The 20,519-nt window shown below is 36.0% G+C and overlaps 2 protein-coding genes across 3 annotated transcripts in view; one reads left to right on the top strand and one right to left on the bottom strand.

The window, feature by feature from the left end:
• Nucleotides 1-36: 36 nt before the first annotated feature.
• Nucleotides 37-18,980, bottom strand: RPF1 (ribosome production factor 1 homolog). The gene is made up of 9 exons (XM_067726718.1): nucleotides 18,753-18,980; nucleotides 17,879-17,935; nucleotides 15,688-15,768; nucleotides 7,459-7,554; nucleotides 6,724-6,877; nucleotides 1,822-1,904; nucleotides 1,255-1,436; nucleotides 955-1,081; nucleotides 37-269 (listed from the first exon to the last, which is right to left on the bottom strand). Exons 1-9 carry the CDS (start codon nucleotides 18,978-18,980, stop codon nucleotides 228-230), a joined length of 1,050 nt encoding a protein of 349 aa, XP_067582819.1. The 3' UTR covers nucleotides 37-227.
• Nucleotides 18,981-19,017: 37 nt separating this feature from the next.
• LOC137218913 (uricase) overlaps nucleotides 19,018-20,519 on the top strand; it is a 126,941-nt gene continuing 125,439 nt past the window's right edge. The window contains exon 1 of one of the 2 annotated variants that reach the window (XM_067726720.1): nucleotides 19,018-20,015. The gene's annotated coding sequence lies outside the window, so the exon portion shown is untranslated. The remainder of the gene's footprint in view (nucleotides 20,016-20,519) is intronic. The other variant, XM_067726722.1, reaches the window with a different exon arrangement.

Genomic DNA, 20,519 nt, shown 5'->3' with positions numbered 1-20,519 from the left:
CTAAAAATAAGAGAATTAAGCTTTAGGAAACTTGAATTTATAAACTCTTACCAAAATGACCTTTTATTTGCTACATAAATAGTGAGTGGCAATTCATGGCACTTGGTACTTTATCCAGACATGACAGAAGGCTTATGAAATCAGTAAATGCCATTTTGAAAAGGTTCGTCTTTCATAAATTCAAGATAGGCCTGTTCAGCACAATCCAATACTATCCCCTCAGTACTTTATAAATGGAATTTTCTTCTACTTGTATCCATTTCCCGGGGCTGAAAATTAGAAAAAACAACAACAACAAAAGTAAACAATCTGTAACAGTGCTATAAAAAAAGGACCTCTAGGTTTATCTCTGAGACAGTTTAAGTCTTTAGCTCTAATATAAAAAGTATTGGAAATTACTGCTCCAATATGTGTGTGTATAATAGACATAAAATTTTAGTCATACTTAGGTGAAATATTTCTTATTAGGTTGAAAAATTATGTGTTTTAAAGTATTAAAGTTTTCATTTATAATTTAAAATGATCTCCAAACCTCTATAAAACCTTCTATAAAATAATTTTAACTTTAATGTAACTTCTATATAACTTTTATAAAATAATTTCAAGCATGCTGCAGAATCATTATAACACAGGCTCATAAACAGACTGCTGGCCCACTCCCTAAGTTACTGATTCAGCAGGTCTGTAGCCCAGCAGTCTGCCTTTGTAACAGGTTCTTAGGTGATGCTACTGGTCCCACTTTGAGAACCACTGATCTTTAGGGATATTTCAGATGAACCAGGGTTAATCTCCAGACCAGAACACTGTATCAGAGATTGATTATTGCTAGCTCCTGGGAAGAAATTCAGAAGCCTAACTTAAGGTATAAACACCCAAAGCTTAAAGTACGTCGTTTTATTCTCATTCCATCCTTTTAAAATTATCTAAATGGCTTTTCATAGAGTAAGCACATACCTTATGTACCCATTCATATTCTCCATATTTAGAATCAAAGGTTCCTTTCTGAAGAGATCTTAATTTTAAGGTAAAACGTGGTCCAAGTTCCTGAATTCCCACTTTCTTTTCACTCTTGAATATGTATCTTCAAAGATAAAATAGAGTTAAGGAAATTAGTGTGAATGACCCCAAACTGTTATTTCTTTAATATGACAGTTTGAAAGATAATTTCTCATCTACAATACTTGTCAGAATACATTAGAAAACAGGTTTGTGTGTAAAATGTATTTCATCATTGAAGTCCAAGGAGTTTCTCACCTGTGAAATCTGAAGAAGATATAATCCCGTTGATTGTGGAATGTGGCAACCTGCCTTCCAATGAATTGAGGATTATGGGGAAAGAGAGATGCAAACATACGTCCAACAGAATGACCCAGCCGTGTTGTAAAATTGTTTAAAATTATTTCAGGTATGTGTTCTGTGGGGTCCTTGCCTCTTCTCTAGAGAAATGATGAAAAGTCACAATAACAATCTCACTGCAATTTCAAGTTTTCGAATTTACATGACATTGAAACATTTTAGTTATCTTAATGGCTTAATCAAACCCATGAAATAAGATTTATCTAAAATTATTTAATATGCAGTGAATGCACCAAAAAGAAAGTTCTACTAAAAAGTGACATGTTTCATAGTAACGAAGGCTATTGCTTGTCTGCCATAACTCAATTATAATCTCACAAGAAAACGGTCAGTACACGAAAGTATCCCTTTAACCAGAAGAGCAAATACCATTATTAAAATCAATTAGATCTATATAGGTTATAGCATTTACTGATCAAATACTGTGAGAAGACCAATGCCAATCAAGGAATGCATAAAACTTACCTTAATTTCTTTACGCAGACGAACACTGCTCATTTTAAAATGAGCAGTTGGGCCATTTGGCAAGTGACTCAGAATTAATCCATCTGTTCACAAAGCTAAGAACACATTTAGATTACATTCTGTAATCTAAGTTTTAAATTGTTTAAATAACTAGTCCTTTGTATGCCCAAAGCCTCCTAAAATCTGTAGCTAGGTAAATAGGTGGGTGCATGTATTCCTCTGGCTTAACAGATTTTCTTACCATACCCAAAATTCAAGACACAGAAGTCAACCTAAATCTTTCAGAAAAATTAACTAACCTATAGCAGTCCTACTTTTTCTCTTCACAATATGGTAAATAGCTATAGGGTATGTTCGGCATTCAACTGAAGTAGGTGAAAAGAGCTAAAATCCACTACTATAATACTCTAAAAGGATGAGATTCTAGCATAATTGTAGCACTGCAAATGGAATATAAGTTTACCTCTATGTTCAGAGGCTTTATAACCCTTAAAAGGCACACTTTCATACATATATATGTATGTCTTACACATTTGTTAAGGTCAGGATATGCAGTTTTGAATATCATCCTACAAGACCAGAGACAAACTCTCTTCTGGAAATCAAGGTTATTAGTGTTCTCAAGAGACATGGTCTTAATTCTTGGGATTACTGTACCACAATTTAAAATCAACCTATTAATTAAACACTTACCCTACCACAAACAGAATTAGGCTAGACACTCTAAACTACAAATGAAGTGTAAGACAACTACCTACAATCAGCAGGATTAGCAGCCCAAGGGCTTTAAAAGTTTGGAATGCGGCTAAACTACACAACATACCTCAAGTCTTTGTAGCACAACTTGATTCTTTCAAATACTTAACCTTAAAAGGAGGTCAGAATTAAACTGTTTTTCTGCACACAATATGGGTTTTATAAAACAGATGTTGCCATATTTAAAAGCCATCAACATGATGAATTGGGAGACTGGGACTGACATGTATACACTGATGTGTATAAAATGGATGACTAATAACCTGATGTATAAAAAAATAAAATAAAATTCAAGATTAAAAAAAAACAGCCATCGACATTCTCCCATTCATCTACTGAAAAACTATGGTGGTTATTATCATCACCTTCCTCCTCCCATCAAATCCTATCTACTGCTTTTACCTTCCTAAATTCCTCACTGCTATAGCTTCCTCTTTACCCCAATTGTTACTGTCTTAATTGAGGTCCTTGAGATTTTCCACCCAGATTAGGAAAACAGTATTTTGCTTGGTTTGATCTCTCACCATTTCAAGTACATCTTCTAATATAGACTAAATCAAGCTGGATTCAGGCCTTGGTTCTACAGTTACTAAAGCTATGGGACTCGGCTGTGTCACTATCTGTACCATAGCTCTTCGTGTGCTATGTGAAAAACTGGATACTGTGAGAGTTTGACAGCTGTAGCTAATTTCAAACTACTCTCACCAGACTCATCTATAGATTTAAGACATCATCATAGCAGTCATACTGTGGCTCCAAACTACCTTTCTAACCTGTTGTCTCCCCATATTGCTTCCAAGCTGGTAGACACTGACACAGTCTCTCACACACCACACACATTAATCCTATCATGTGATTTTTGCTCATTGTATTTCAAATATCTACAATATTTTACTCATCCATTAAGACCCACTTCAAATGCCATCTCTTTACAGTCAAAATTAAGCTCTAAATAGTCTCGATCTCACTGTTACTTACTACAGCACTTGTCATTTGAGTTACAGTCATGTAAAATGCCTTTCTTCCCAGCAAATCTATTAACTAATTTCTGACAGATACTAGTGCCTACTACATAGCAGATTATCAGTAAATGTTTGAATTCTTTCCTTCCCTTAAAGGACTCACCAAAAGTTCAACCTCATGAGGTACAGGCAAAAGTATTTCTGTATCATTTGCACATTGAAAAAATCATAAAATCTTGAGGGGGTTAAGAGAGGTAGAAGTCATTAGTTTCAACCTAAATCAAGGCTTGAATCCTTTCCAGAACATTCCCACTAAATTGTGGTTTGTGTCAAAAGAAACTACAGAATCCAGACGTATTAATTCCTAAGTACCTGCATTGTACAAAAGGCTTTATGTTATTGCTAATCTCTAACCCAAACCATGTAAAATAGGAGTCATACTGATTTTAGCAATGAGGAAGAGTCTGAGAAGGGTCAGGTAGATTCGACCCAAGTTTCAGTGCTACATGGCAGTAGATCACAACTGGGGTGGGGTTACACCTGAGCCCAAACTCTTGACTGGTAATTTCCATTTAGAAATGTATAGAGGCATTTTGTTACGATTGATACAAAGGCTAGGAATGTAAAACACCCTATAAGCTGCCAAAAGCACAAAGACTTACCCTACCTCAAATTTCCATTTAGAAATAATGAATAGAGGAAGTCTGTCTCTCTCCAGAAAAAGCCTTCATGCTTCCCACTGCACCACAATTAATAAAATGCCTAGTACAGGCCAGGCACTATGCCTCTGAAACATAATACATTTAATGTGATCCTTGTGGGAACCCCAAAGATAGGTATTATTTCCTACATTTAAAATATGAGGAAACTAAGAAACTTGACTAAATTCACAAAAATAGCAAGTAATGAACTCTGAATTTGATATCACGTCTGCCTGACCCAAAGCCACAAGGCTACTGGTAGGATAACAAAGTTCTTTTCTAGAATAAGTCAAAAATGTATACCCCTATAAATTTCCACCATATGGCACACAGTAGCCCTTCCTACTGTCAATATATCTTTAGACAGCTGTCATGTTCCCACTTTCTTATTTCCAGGCTGGATATCTTCAATTCTTTCAACTTTTCTCCAAGTGCCATCATTAGGAGTCATGATTTGTTATTTGTGAGCCCATGTTAAGTCTCTAGGAATCACCATTTCTATTAGGTGCTTACAAATTATTCTCCCTTTAATTCTACATTTTGGGGGGGGGATCATGGCAAAGATTAGCCACTGTCCTTCCTCCATTTACCTGTCTCATATCTTCCTTAGAGCAACAGTCTCATTTACAAGTTTCTGCAGATATTCTTTGCCTTATCTTACAATCTCTTATCCAAGATGGACTTCCAGTCTGGCTTACCAATGTGCATTAGTCTGAAGATCATTCTATGTGATCAAGCAAATCAAGAGATTTGTTTTCCTAGTGTCTTTCACTGATACTCTGACATCAGCTGCATTACTAGATGTTAATCAGAAAAAATGAAACATCTTTGAAATTATAAAAATTAACATCCAGGCAGGATTATACTTATAAAACTTCCAATCATGAGGACTTTTAGAAACTGCTGCATGATTCTGTATCCAAAAATTAAGTCTTGGGTAATTTTCCCTCAGTATCTGTGGGGGACTGGGTCTGGGACCCACCATGGAGGGCAGATCCAAAGATGCTCAAGTCCCTTATATAAATTGGCATAGTAGAGTAAGCCCTCCAACTTTCAATACAGTTGGTTGAATCCGCAGATGCAGAACCCGTGGACAGGGAGGGCAGACCATATATATATATATGTTTATGTGAATAGGAGTAAGCAGTTTCACATTTGGATTACTTAAGTAGCCTAATTATTTCCTTAAATCAGGTCTGTGTACTGATGGTACCTTAATTACCTGACGGTTAACTTACCCTCTAGGGTGTCCAATATGGTAAACAGAAAAATATTAATACATTTGGGGTAAAAAGACAACACAGTATTATAAAGTAAAGAGAATATAAGCTTTCTAAAGGCAAGAGATGGATAGAATGTTTATTGAATTGATAAATGCTTGCTTCTTAGCAAAGAGTTACTAGCAGGCTTGCTAGTAATGAAATGATGATGGGTTTTTAACTGCCAAAAATAGAGGAACACAGACCTTGCCACCTTATGTTGGGAGGGTAGTTTTAAAAAGGCAACAACTACCTTAAAACAAATCTCTTCTGGAATAGTTAAGTATTCAAGAGATTTTTGTTACTTTGTTACAGTAACTCCCGATCCGGCCAAATTATAAAATGACCAACAATATACCACAATACAAAGCTAGTTTTAGTCTTAAAAGTCTCTGAAAAGCAACCTGTACAAGTGGGTAAAGTCTTTAACTTACACTGAAAACAATAAAAGCCATAAAAATTATTTAAATAAAAAAAAACAGCTTGTAAACCATTATTTTTTAAAAAGTGTTCATTGATTTAAGAAAAAAAATGTTAACCTGGCAGCAGAGAAGTACTGTCCCTATTGTTTAAGTCCTTAATTTTGACTCATTCAACTGGCCATCTTTAAAGTTACTGAGTTCACAGGCCGCCATGAGATGAGTAAGTAAAACAACAGCAATGACAAAAAATCTAGGCATCCTTTATATGATCTCTTACCTCACAACAGGAAGAAACACCTAGGGTTTAGGGAACACATTCACCTCAGATCTGTGATTCATGGTAAAAGGATAGATTATTCTTGGCATCTGATATACTAGTTAATACATAATATGGGCCCAAATACCTACTTTAAAAATGCAATCCTGTGATACCACCTCTGGCACCATAAAATCTAGTCATATCAAATGACAGTTGCAGATCCCCAACTGGGTCAGCACCTTCACGCCTCTATCTTTCCAAATGGTTATTTCTGCAGTGGGTACTCTTCCTCTTCCTTACCTCATTCACCCATATCCACCTAGACAGGGTTTAAGCACTTTTTTCTATCAAGTACTTCCTCCCTGATATCCCCAGGGCAGATTTTACCAGAGTTTGCACTGTATCCTGTATTTCTCTCTTAATTGTACTATCCACACTATATTTTTGTTTGTTTACATGTTTCTTTTCTCCTACTAGATTATGAATTCCCTGAAGCTGTCTCTTGTTTAGACAGGAAAACTTCCGTAAAAAAACAAAGGATACTTGGTATTTTACGATCTTCATTAATAACAATCAGGTCTGTGAAATCTCTTGAGATGCACTGTGGAATAATTTTTTTCAGAGCCAGTCCTCTTCTGTAATAAACATGTGAGTTTGGTATAACTGTGGAGAGCTGTTCACAGAGTCGTACTGTTCTCTATAAAATAAAATAACAAAAATCCTCAAAAGTGAAAAATACAAATCTGTGTAGCACATATTTATAAGCAAAGAAGTAATTATTATAAGATAGTGTTATTAAAAGAGAGCAAGGCTAGGGAAAGAGTGAAACCTAAACAATGTTTCATCCATCAAAGGCTGATCAACCTAAAGCAGTGGTTCTCAACTAGGGACAGTTTTGCCATCAAGGGATGTTTGGCAACATCTGGAAGCATTTCTGGTGGATATGACTGGTGGTAGTGTGGGGTTTGGCTGCTACGGATATCTAGTGCATAGAGGCCAGAGATGCTGCTAAACATCCTATAATGAACAGGACAATCTGCACAATAAAAAAGTATCCAGCCTAAAATACTAACAGTGCTGAGGCTGAGAAAGCCTATCCTGAAGAATCATGCTTAGTGAGCCTGTATCACATCAGCATTACATTTTATTTAGCTTATTTACAGGCATAATCTAAGGCAATTACTAATAATTTAACTCTTCTGAACAGAGTTCTCTTAAATAATCTAAGTAATGTAAGAAAATTAAGAATTCAAGAGCTATACTAATTGATATGTTTACCCCATGAGGTCTATCTGATGTAGTGATGAGAATCTTGGGAGAAGTTTGTCTGTTGAAGTAAGAAGCAAATTCATCCGTAGCTTCATCATAAGCAACCTGAAAACAGAAAGAGAGATAATTTTACATCAGACATTCTACTGGGCCAGCATTTTAAAAGTAGTTACAGTAGGGATTCTATAACACTGACTACCTAGCTGACTGGTGATTTAAAGAGGGCCCAGGAGGGACTTAGGTTAATGGCAACATGAAGAGGTTGGGTAATTTTCTATCTGAGGAATACTAACATAAAACTGGAAAAAAAACTGTCAAAAACAATTTCAAGACACACACTGAGATGCGTTTGTTCTTGAAAAATGGATACATCTGTGGGCAAGAACATCAAGAATCTTGCCTAGAGCTATTCCATTTCCTCTATCAACCTTGTTGGTGAAAACAGTAACTTTACCAACTTCAGGACTGATAGTAGGCGACAACCAGCAATCCTGAATCCAGAGGTGGTGGACCAGATTCAAGGAGGGGCAGGTGTGAAGACGCTAGCTTTGCCAATCCAAGGTTACAGGCCCAGTTCAGGGTAGATGTGGACCAGCCAAAAATTTAATGAGAGCTCTGGAAGTAAAAATCATAGAGGGACTGGCATAATCTCTCCCCAAATCCCTGACTGACAGCTAAACTACACATGAGAGAGACCTGAGAATCCAGTGCACCTGAAAGGCAAGGGAGACTTGAAAAATGGCTGCAACTCTGAATGCATTCCTCAATCCACACACAGCTCAGCTGGCAGAGGGTATGTATGTCTTAGGGGTTCATGGTGTCGCACCACAACCTCTACCCAAATCACTGGCTGACCATTAATCCACACAAACACTGGGACAGTCCCTAGGGAGGCATGTTAAAAATAACAAACTGAGTAGTAACATAATGCTACTGTCAGACAGATTCCAGTTTAAGTCCAGACAAGTTACTAAAACAAAAAGAATAACCCTTAAAAAAACAAAAAACAATCCAGAGTTATTGCAATGTTTTCTAAAATGTCCAATTTTCAACCAAAATATCAGATATACAAAGAAACAGAAAAGTATGACTTATAATCAGGAAAAGAGAAGTCAATAAAAACTGACTGAGTGGGCCCAGATGTTGAATTTAGTGAAAATTTCAAAGCAGCTATAACAGATATATTCAAGGAATTAAGGAAAAATACAGGCTTAATAGCAGATCTAAGATACAGAATAATCAATAAACTTGAAAATAGATTAATAAGTATCCAATCCGAAGAATGGAGAACACAATCATAGCAAAAGGAGCAAAGCTGCAGAAACTTTTAGAACACTCATAACCATTTCAACAGTGTGTGTGAAAAGGAAGTCCCCGAAGGAGAGATGAGGGCAGAAAAAATTTTCAAAGAAATAAAGGATGAAAAACTCTAACTTAAGGTCCAAACTCAGAAAATCTTAAGTAGAATAAAAAGAAAGAACAACACCTAAACACATCAGTGTCAAACTGGTAAAAGCCAAAAAACAGAAAATTTTGAAAGAAGAAAAAAATAAATCACGTACATGGGAACAATGATTATTAATGGCTGCTTTCTCAAGAGAAATAATGAAGGTCAAAATGCAATGGAACAAGTTCAAAGTACCAGAAGAAAAAAAAAGTCAACCAAGGATTCTATATCCCACAAAATTCTTTCAAAAATGAAGGCAAAATAAGCACACTTTCAGATAAACAAAAGCTGAGATAATTAGCTATCAGACCTGCTATAAAAACAAAGGCTTAAGAAAGTCCTAGAAGCTGAAAGAGAATGATACCAGATGGTAACTCTGATCCACAAGCAGGAAAGAAGAGCACTGTAAATAGGTAACGATGAAGGTAAACATAAAAGACTCTGTGGGTGTGCTGTGTGTGTATGCTCTTAATTTCTTTAAAAAAAACAGGATGTTTAAAGCAGTAATTACAACACTGGGTTTATAACATAGACAGATGTAATACATAACAACGTGTGCTGACAATAATAGCATGAGTAAGAGTGGAGGGTCATGAAGCTATACTGGTGCAAACTTGCTGTATTTTACCAGAATCGTGTCAGTATTTATTTGAAGTAGATTGTGATAAATCATTCTTCAGAATAGATCTTATTTATGCTAGGACATAAATGCTAGGACATTTCTTTAATTGAAAAGGACTGAAATCAAACAAAATATGTCCCAAACCACAATAAAATTGAATTAGAAATCAACAGCAGAAAGAATCTGGGAAATCCTCAAATATTTGGAAATTAAACAGGACACTTTTTTGAAAATCATAAGCCAAAGAAGAAATCACAGGAGAAATTAGAAAATATCTTGAACAGAATGAAAATGAAAACACAACAAGCATACCAAAATGTATGGGATGTGGCTAAAGCAGTGCTTAGGGGTAAACCAGAGCTTTATATGCTTATACTAGGAAAAAAGTATAAAATCAATAATCTAAGCTTCCATCTTAGGAAGCTAGAAAAAGAAGAGCAAATGGAAGAGCTTTCATTTGCTCTTCCAGGTAAGCAGAAGGAAAGAAATAACAAGGATCGGGGAAAACTAATGAAATAAAAAAATATAGCAAACAAGAGGAAATCATCTTTCATTAAAAGAGGTACTCAGATTTAAACAATAATGAAAGAAATGCATCTTAAAACTTGGGGGCTATAGCAAAAGTGAATTTTATGACCTTAGTTGCTCATAATAAAAAAGATGAAAATAAGCTAATCAAAAAAATAAAAACAATAAACTCATAGTGTAAAAGAAATAAAGGTATGAGGAGATATAAATGAATTAGAAAACAAAGATTCAATAGAGAAGATTAAAGAAAACAGTAGTTTGAAAAGAAAAACAAAACAGATACACCTCTGGTGAAAAGCCCAAATAAATAAAATTAGGAATGAAAATAGGACATTACTGTAGTCTCACTCATGAACACACATGTACATGTTCTAAACAAAGCATTAAAAAACCAAAACAATATGTTAAGAAGATAAAACATCTTTTTTGTTAAACATCTTTATTGGAGTATAATTGCTTCACAATGGTGTGTTAGTTTCTGCTTTATAACAAAGTGAATCAGTTATACATATACATATGTCCCCATATCTCTTCCCTCTTGCATCTCCCTCCCTCCCACCCTCCCTATCCCACTCCTCTAGGTGGTCACAAAGCACGGAGCTGATCTCCCTGTGCTATGCGGCTGCTTCCCACTAGCTATCTATTTTATGTTTGGTTGTGTATACATGTCCATGCCACTCTCTCACTTTGTCCCAGCTTACCCTTCCCCCTCCCCGTATCCTCAAGTCCATTCTCTAGTAGGCCTGTGTCATCTTAACTAAATTGTATTTATCCCATGAATACAAGAGGTTTAAGATTAGAAAATCTATTTCGTTTACTACATTCGTGCAATAAAGGAGAAAACTGCACATTCATCTCAATATCTGCAGAAAAAGTGCATAAATTATCTTAATATTTGCAGGAAAAGCATCTAACTTTCTACATTCCTTCATTAAACAAAAAATCCAGCAAAAAAAGAATGGAATTTCCATAACTCATAAGGAGAATCTACCATTAATGACACAAACATTAATAATGATACACGAAGTATTCTCTTTAAAATCAGTAACATGGCACAGATGCTAATATTGCTTTTTCTATTTATTTGACATGCTGGAGGTTCTAAGTAAGAACGAAAGAAACTGTTAATGGATTGAAAGTAATTAACAAAAACTTATTTGCAGAAAGGATTAAACATGAAATGAAAACAACATTCAGACAAATTATTAGAAATGAATTTAGGTAAACTACTGGTTAGAAGATCATGATCCAAAAATCAATTGCAGGGACTTCCCTGGGCGCAGTGGTTAAGAATCCGCCTGCCAATGCAGGGGACATAGGTTCGATCCCTGGTCCAGGAAGATCCCGCATGCCGTGGAGCAACTAAACTCGTGCGCCACAACTACTGAGCCTGCACTCTGGAGCCTGCAAGCCACAACTACTGAGCCTGCGTGCCACAACTACTGAAGCCTGCAGGCCTAGAACCTGTGCTCCACAGAAAGAGAAGCCACCGCGATGAGAAGCCTGTGCACCACAACGAAGAGTAGCCTCTGCTTGCAGCAACTAGAGAAAGCCCACGCGCAGCAACTAGAGAAAGCCCATACGCAGCAACGAAGACCCAACGGAGCCAAATATAGATAGATAGATGTTTTAAAAAATGTATTAAAAAAATCAACTGCATTTTTGTAAATCAGCAATTTAAACAGTTTTCAAAGAGATGTGCTTTACACTAATAAGAAAAAATGTAAGATACCCAGGAATAGCTCTAACAAGATTCATGTGTACAATTTGTATTAAGAAAACAATGAAATTCACTGAAATACATTTTCAGTATTTAAATAAGACCTAATTAAGCAATATATATATATATCCTCAAACTGATCTGATTTAGTACAATTTATAATTTTATATGGAAGACCAAAGGTCCAGGAAGAGAACACTCCTGAACAGAGGGATTTGAGGATGGTAATGGGGAGGGGCATCTTGCCCTAACAGGTATCAAAACTTATCACGAAGCTAAATAATTAAGAAAGTAAAGAACTGATCCAGCAACAAACTACCAAAAAAAATAGCCCAGAAAAAGACTAAGCATATACGGATACCTAATATATGACACAGCATTACAATTTACTATGAGAAAAGGTTGTACTGCTCCAAAAATGGTGCTGGGGAAACTGGTTACGTATGAGGGGGAAGGAGGGAGCAGTGGAAGAGAGAAACTGGTTTCCTTTCTCACACCAAACAGAGAAATTCATTCCTGATAATTAAGTACATAAATGTGAAAAGTAGCTCTCCAGTTCTTTTAGGAAAAAAAATATGATATCATATGATTACAGGATAGAGACAGATTTCTTAAACATGACAAAACAGCATTCACCACAAAAACAAAAAAAATTAAACCCAACTATATTAAGGACTTTTGTTCATCAGAAGACACCAAAGAAGAAAGTAAAAAGAGAATCCACAAATTGGAAGATACTTGTAATACATGTAAAGGATTAGTAGAAATTAGAGAAATTCTACAAATCAGTAAAATACACTACAGGATAGAAAATAGGGCAAAAGACATGAGCTGGCATATCTCTACCAAAACCACAGTACATGCACAAAAAGATGCTCAACCACTTTAGGAATCAGGGAAGAGCAAACTCAAGCCACAATGAGATAGCCCTTTATCACTAACCTGAATATACCAAGCAATGGTCAGAACGTGGATGACCAGGAATATTGCTCTTACACCATGGGAGTGCAAAATGATACAACCACTACTTTGGAAAACATTTTGGCACTTTAATGTAAAGTTGAACATTTATACACCCCATGACCTAACAAATTCTCCCCTATGTAAATATTTAGGGAAATTTTTACATTACATGTTTTTGATCCCCAATTTATCTCCAGCCAAGGCCTGTTCCATACCTTGTCAATGATAATTCCATCATTCTATCCTTCTAATTGCTCAGGCTAAAAACCTCAATGCCATCTTTGAATCCTCTTTCTCTAACACCTCATATCAAGAAATTCTTAGTGGCTCTAATATCAAAATACACCAAGGCCAAAAACTCAAACCTCAGAATCAGACTGATTCTCAACATTCACTGTAACCACTGTGGTCCCAATCATCATCATCATCACCACCACCACCATCATTATCATCATCTCTTTCCTGGATTAGCTTCCTAACTAGTCTGTTTACCTCTCTGACTGCTATCTCAGTAAAGCAACCAATTACTTAAAAAAAATTAAATACAATCACATCATTCCCCTGTTCAAAACCATCCAATGGCTCCTCATTTCACTAAGTATAAAAGCCAAAGTCCTCACAATGGCCAGCAAAGTCACTGATCTGGCCTCTTCCCTTCCCCGTATTTTCCTGTCACCTCTTCTACCACCCTCCCTCTTGCTCACTTAATTTCAGCATACTGGCTTCCTTACTGATTCTCAAAAATAAACTAAGCATGTTCCTGCCTTAGAGCTTTTGCGCTGGCCATGTCCCCTTATCCTGGATTACTTTCTGCCCAAAGATGGCTGATTTCTTCACATCCTTCAAGTCTTTGCTAAAAGGTCATCTCCTCAATGAAGCCTACCCTAACCATTGTATAAAAATTGCAACCCTAACCAACAGAAAAATGGGCAAGAGACATGAACAAACAATTGATTAGAAAGAAAGGAAGAAAACATGAAACGATGTCCAACCTCATTCATAACAAAAAAACAGCAAATTAAAACTACATGGAAATACAATTTCTCACCTATCAGACTGGAAAAAATTATTTGTAATTGCAAAATCTTTAGTGAGAGTTTAAAGAGTAACATATATTTATTTATATAATCTCAAAGTATCTCCCTCCCAAAATATTTATTAAATTCAAAGGGGAAAATAGTACTTATAGTGGAGAAACCTGACAGACACCACTTTAATCATGTGATGAAAGTTAATATAACCAGTAATGGGAAAATCAACAATATGTGACTCCTGCTAAGAGCACTGAAAAGAACATAAGGTCACAACTGTGGTACTCCTGTCAAAAGTACATAAGCTGAATATAATCATGAGCAAACACCAAACTCATATTAAGTGGCATTCTACAAGTATACCTGGTCTGTACTCTTCAAAAATGTCAATGTCATTAAAAGCAAATTCTGCGGAACTGTTCCAAACTAAAGGAGGTTAGAGTCATTGTAATGGGATGAAATGCAAGAACTGGGATTTTTCTTTTATGAAAAATGACATCATTGTGACATCTGAGTAAGCTGTACAGATCAGATAATAATGTATATCAATGTTAATTGTCTAATTTTGGAAACTGTACACTGTGCTTATTAAAAAAAAGTTTATAGGTAAAACACACTAAGCATGTATGAGTAAAGGGGCTTATATCTGCCACTTACTCTCAAGCATTTCAGAGAGAACATAAATGAAAATGAAGTGTGATACAATTTAACATTTAGGAAATCCAGGTGAAGTGTATACATGAATTCTTACTTTTCTATTAAGTCTGAAATTATGTCGCAATAAATAAAATGCAGGCACACACACACACACACAGATACTCTCTCTCATGCACCCCCCCTTTTTGTAAAATTGCAAACTCGCTCTACACCAAGTTGTCCTGAATCTCCTTTACCCTATTTAATTTTAGTAACCTACCATCTGCTAACCTATGGTAATTTATTTTATTATGTTCATTGTTTGTCTCTCTTCCTAGAAAGTAAGCTCTGGGTGGGCAGAAATTTTGTGTGTATATGTGTATTTTGTGCACTGATGAATCCCATGTCCCTAAAACAGATCTCCATACATAGCAGGCAATCAAGAAGCGTTTGCTGGAAAACTGACTGACAAACTGAATGAATGAATGGCTATACCAGGAAATATGTGAAAGAATGTTGGTAACAGCATTGTTTGAAAGCAAATAAATATAACAAAAACAAGTTTCCCGTACACAAATCAAAGAATACATATATATACAAAGTTTTAAAACCTTGATTCTCTCACTGTACTGTTGCAAACTATTTAAAGGGAAAATGTGAAAAGTGGAAGGTTATCTTGAAACCAAGAGTTTTATGAGGACACAAAAATACCATCAAATGTTATCCTTAGGTGTCAAAATGTATAACAAATACTACAAAAATCTATAGTATGAGGAATGCTTTTCAAATGACATTAAAAAACACTGGAACTATTATACAGATTAAATGACAAATAAGTTTACCTAGGCATAAAATACAATACCTTTCTAGAAAATAAATAATTACTCCCTTTTTCTACAGCATTGTTGAGAAACTCAATTATGAAATAATCTACAATAAATAATGATAATATGCCAACATTACAGTTCAATCAGTCCATTATACATCTTCACCAGTTAGTACTTTAATTTAAACATTGACATACGAATAGACAATTTATCAAGTGTGGTCATCCAAATTCATTTAAGACTTCTAACATTACCTCTTTTCTTTTTTTTTTTTTAATCATTTTTAAAAAATGTATTTTATTGAAGTATAGTTGATTTACAATGTCATGTTAATTTCTTCTGTATAGCAAAGTGATTCAGTGTGTATATATATACACACACACACACATTCTTTTTCATATCCTTTCCCATTATGGTTTATCACAGGATATTGAATACAGTTCTCTGTGCTATACTAACATTACCTCTTCATCATTAGGGTCTACTGTGGTTTCATCATACACTCGCTGGTTGTCAATGGTCTTCGGTATAGGCTTTGGTGGAGCCTAAATAAAAGAAAAAGGGTTAAGTCTTAGGAGTAATTTACATTAATAATTTTGCATTATGATTGGGGAAGAATAACAGAAATCTGCAAATAATACAAAAACTCAATCTGTTCCTCATTTCAACCCACTGCTACATCAATCCTAATAACAATATTGAGTAAGAGGCTTTTTAATTCTCTGAGCAGACACGTGCACATACTGGAAAAACTGCTGACACTAAATAAAATGGCTTAAAACCAGGCAGAAGTAGCAGAGAGAAGAAACTGGAATCAAAATAATTATTCATGAAGAAGAAAAATATCAAATGGGAAAAAATTACAAAGGTACATATATATGTAGCTTTGTTTCAATACTTTCAGAAAGCTATTCATAAATATATAAGAAAAGCTATAAATCTGTTTCCATCTACTGAACTAGTAATTCTAGTTTGGGGGATTTATGGTAAGGAATGAAAAGGGGGAGCAATTTATACAAAGAAATATGTATTATCACTATGGTTAGTGGAAATGAACAGTAAACAGGGCAGATGTCCAACAACAGGATAATGACTACAGCATTTCCAGCATAATGGAATACCATGAGAATCAGCAATCATGCACAATATTGTTTGCTTAGACCAAAATATTGTGTAAATGAAATTTTAAGGAGCAAGAACACAGAACTGTAACCATATACTGACTAAAACTAATCCAAAATATATGTACACTAACAGAGATGAATATGAACTGACAAACTAGGATTTTTTTATTATTCTATGAAATGAATATTAAATTTGAAGCAATTTTTTTAAAAGAGGCAGTTCTAGGAAGTCATCCAAAAACAAGAAAGGTGATATTTTCAAATGGTGATCAGCATATTAATTTGCTATAACTGACTGATTATTGAGAGTTTAAAAAAGACTAACATTGCTTGATAGGATTTCGCAGGTCAAAACAGTCTAACACTGGCAACTTCCTGTGATTTAACCTAATACTATAAATAAAATTCATGAAGAAGAAGCGTTTAGTTTGTGTGTGTGTGTGTATATATATATATATATATATATATAGTCTATTATTTTTCACTTTCTCAAAAATGCTTATCATTTCTTGGTCCCTCATCTTAAGAGATGGGAGGGGGGAAAAGTCGAACATTTTTTAAATTTTGCAAGTATAAATTGTAACCTAGAACTAACTATAAATAAAATGAAACTAAAATGAAAATAACTTAGCTGTGCAATAATGCAGAAGTATTTAGTAGTTCTTTTAAAATTTTTCAATAGAAAGATTTCACTTTTTGTTAATATCACAAAAATAGCCAAATCCTTTCTTGATGCATTATCTCTTCTCTCTTCTTTGCCATAATCCACTCAGGTATCTCACCTTCCTCCCACTCCCCATTCTCACTCTTCGAAGGCTCCTAACCTCAGAGTCAGCTCTCATTCTTACACGCCCCAACCCTACAACAGAAGAGGCTGTGCCCAGCCATTCCCCAGCCTTGCATAACAAAGTGCATCAAGTCAGAAGAGCTCCAGTTACAGGCCTAAACCGGGAATCTTCCCCATTCCCAGTCAGGGAGATGTGTCTCTGCCTCTCAAACACATAAAGTTAAGTAAAGTAAGCAAGTTGAAGTAGACACACCATTTTGAAATTTTGAAAACATGCAAAACACCACTACTGGGTTTACTGTTTAGGGACACAAACATAGTAAAGGTAATAAAGGAAGTGCATGGGAACAATAAAGAGCAATTTCATGAGTGCTTATCTTTTTTTTTTTTTTTTGGCCATGCTACATGTCAAGAGGGATCTAAGTTTGAAACCGGTGCCCCCTGCAGTGGAAGCGCGGTGTCTTAACCCTCTTAACCACTGGACCACCAGGGAAGTCCCAATGAGTGTTTCTTTGGAGGGGAAAGCAATCAGAAAAAAGTACACAAGAACTTGAACACTATCTACTAATGCGTAATTTCTTAAGCTGAGTAAAGGATAGAAAGGGGTATGCTGCCTTATTTTTATATCATTTTATATATCCAAAATATTTCATAATAAATTTTAAAAGAAAGTGATTCAATGTAAGTATGAGGGAGCACTCCTTAATACCAGACAGAAAGCAGAGGACTAAAAGTTTCATTTACCTTATCACCAAGAGCCTCTCTCTCTTTTTTAAGTTTTTTCTTAGCTGCCAACTTTTCCTAAAGGATTTGAAAAAGAAAAGAACAATATTGAGAAACCACCAGTTATATCACAAACACATACTGAAGTTACAAATTACTAATGCTATGAATATTTAAACTGAGCAATCTTAGAAATGTATTAAAAGAAACATCCTGACTTAGATTTCCGTAGCTGTTATTGTAAACCAAATGAGCTAGCCAATCAATAAGATTTCTCAAAGATTCTGCTCCTTCAAAACACTAATCTAAATTGACAAGTTTAAATGTTTAAAATTTCACTAGCTTTATCTTTTACTATAAAACCTCAAATTAAGTGAAAGTGCAAAATGTACATCTAAACAAGTTAAATAGTTTTTGTTGTTTTGTTTTGCATTCCTTTGCAAATTGCATCCTAAAGAAAACCGTGGCTATGCTGGTTGCTTGTCCTGAAAAGTACTAAAAATAAACGGTAATGAGAGAGGAGTTTTCAGGTTGTTTCCAATAAAACCATCACTAGTTACTCAAATATTTTATAAACAAAACATGCTTTTAAAATGATCAAGAACCGGCAAGATGTACCGTAAATCTGTAACTTCTGTCGACTTCTGAACAGAATGCTTGACACACAATATAAAATAGGTTTTTTTTTTTTCCCCCAGCGCCTGTTGACCCTCAATCCATCAGATCTCGGATTAGAAATTATAGTCCCAATAAGTCTTCTAGGACACCCTTCCCCCATACGTGCACACCAGAATGGGTTAGATGCCCCTTCTACATCCCCTCCATCCCCCAACTTCCACCCCAGGGGAGCGAAAGGGAAAACGCGCACGCGCTCTGGCGCCTCCGCGCCTCATACCTTCCGCTGCTGCTGTTTCCACCGCGTGAACATTAAGTGTCGCCGCTGTTTGTTCTTAATCTCCGAAACGCTGAAGCCTGGAGGAAAGGCAGCCGCCTTCGAGGGTTGGACCCCACTTTCCGTCGTCCCATCCTCAGCGACTGCAGCCTCCTGAGGTTCTTCAATAGCAGCTTTGCGTTTCAAGCCTTTGTTTCCGCTGCCGCCGCTCTTTTCCCCGGCCTTCGCCATGGTATTTTTGCTCCTTGTGGTCTGTACGGAAACGGAAGTAGCTTTCTCCTCCGACCCCCGTCTTTAAGCTATTACTTCCGGGGTCGGAAAGTTCTTAAAGGAAAATGTATAGTTTTGTGAGATCTAGCGGTTTAAGAAGGTGCTGAAATTTAGGCTTAAGGAGAGTTTAGGGAGCTTGCCCAGCCGTGTGAACAATGAAATGATGAGTTGGTGGAATACGTTATTGAGCGTTTTCCGTGTGCCGACCCCCTAAAACCTAAGAACAAAACAATCTTTGAAGTATAGAGAGTTTACATTCTACTAGAGACAAAAATGAGCTCCCAAATAATTAGTGTGGTAAGCTATTAATATTAAGTAGTGCACGGTGTGGAAAGAATAGAACAGTATAAAAGAAGATGAGGGGATAGAGGAGCAGATTACAACTCTTAAATAGGATTCTCAGAGTGGGCTTCATTATTGAGCAGAGATTTGAAGGAGGTAATGGGGCATACTATGCAGTTAACTGGGGGAAGATCTGTTAATCTGAGAAAAGCTGTCCAGGCAAAGGAAACTTACAGCTCCAAGGCTCCTAGTCAGTAGCAAGCCTAGCTTGTTCAGGAAACACCGTGGAAGCCAGGAGTCAAATGAGAAAGGAGGAGAGTAAGTGCTGGCGGGAGTGGGGTGGGGGTTAGGGTGCCAGATTGTGTAGGGTTTTGTAAGGACTTTGGCTTTTATGTGACGTGAAGATTTCTTGGAGGATTTTGAGAAAAGGAATGGCGTGACCTGACACATTTTAAAAGCATCACTCAGACTCTTCTCTTGAGAAAGGACTGTAGGGGAGGGAAAGTGACAGGAGGGGCGAAATGAATGTCATGAACCAGGGTGGTTCTAGTGGAGGTGGTAAGAAGTGATCAGATTCTTCCTACGATTGAATAAAAGGCATGAGAGAAAGAGAAGAATCTTGGATGACTCCAAGATTTTTTAACCGAGTGACTGGAAGGTTGGAGTTACCATCAATTGAGATGGGAGAGACTTCATGTGGAGCAAGTTTGAAGGGTAAGATCAAGACTTCAGTAATGGAATGTTAAGCTTGAGATGCTTACTCGTCATCATGTTGTCAGGTAGTCAGTTGGGATGTGTGATTCTGCAGCAGGAGAGAGAGCTGTGGGCTAGAGAGCAAAACTAGGGAGTCATCAGCAAACAGATAGTATTTCAAACCATTATAATGAGTGTAGATAAAGAACTGAAAAATAGAAGATGATGAAGGTCTGAATCCTGGAGCAGTCCCACATGAAGAACTGTAGAGAAAAGGAGGACCTAGTAAAGGAAAATAAGAAGGGAAAAACAAGAGAGTAGAGTGTCATGGAAGCCAAGTGAAGAAAGTGTTTCCCCAGTGGTTAAATTTTACTGTATTTCTCATTTTAATTTTTTATGAAAATGCCCTCCAAACAGAATTCCTTTTGGTTTAGAGTCAGCACTTGATTTTCCAGAAATTGTCTTAATTTCAAGTTATATATTTCAATATTGACATTGGGTGTTTTGATAATCCAACATTTTGGT

The sequence above is a fragment of the Pseudorca crassidens genome, chromosome 2, assembly GCF_039906515.1.
Source record: "Pseudorca crassidens isolate mPseCra1 chromosome 2, mPseCra1.hap1, whole genome shotgun sequence".
Lineage (NCBI taxonomy): Eukaryota > Metazoa > Chordata > Mammalia > Artiodactyla > Delphinidae > Pseudorca > Pseudorca crassidens.
This window is presented reverse-complemented; position numbering and strand designations above follow the sequence as displayed.

Coding starts and splice junctions, on each gene's coding strand:
- RPF1 (XM_067726718.1), bottom strand. CDS start 18,980: ATGGCGAAGGCCGGGGAAAAGAGCGGCGGCAGCGGAAACAAAGGCTTG. Junction 1,905..6,723: donor TGAAGATCGTAAAATACCAA/GTATCCTTTGTT, acceptor CTTTGTGAACAG/ATGGATTAATTCTGAGTCAC. Junction 1,437..1,821: donor GTCTGCGTAAAGAAATTAAG/GTAAGTTTTATG, acceptor TCATTTCTCTAG/AGAAGAGGCAAGGACCCCAC.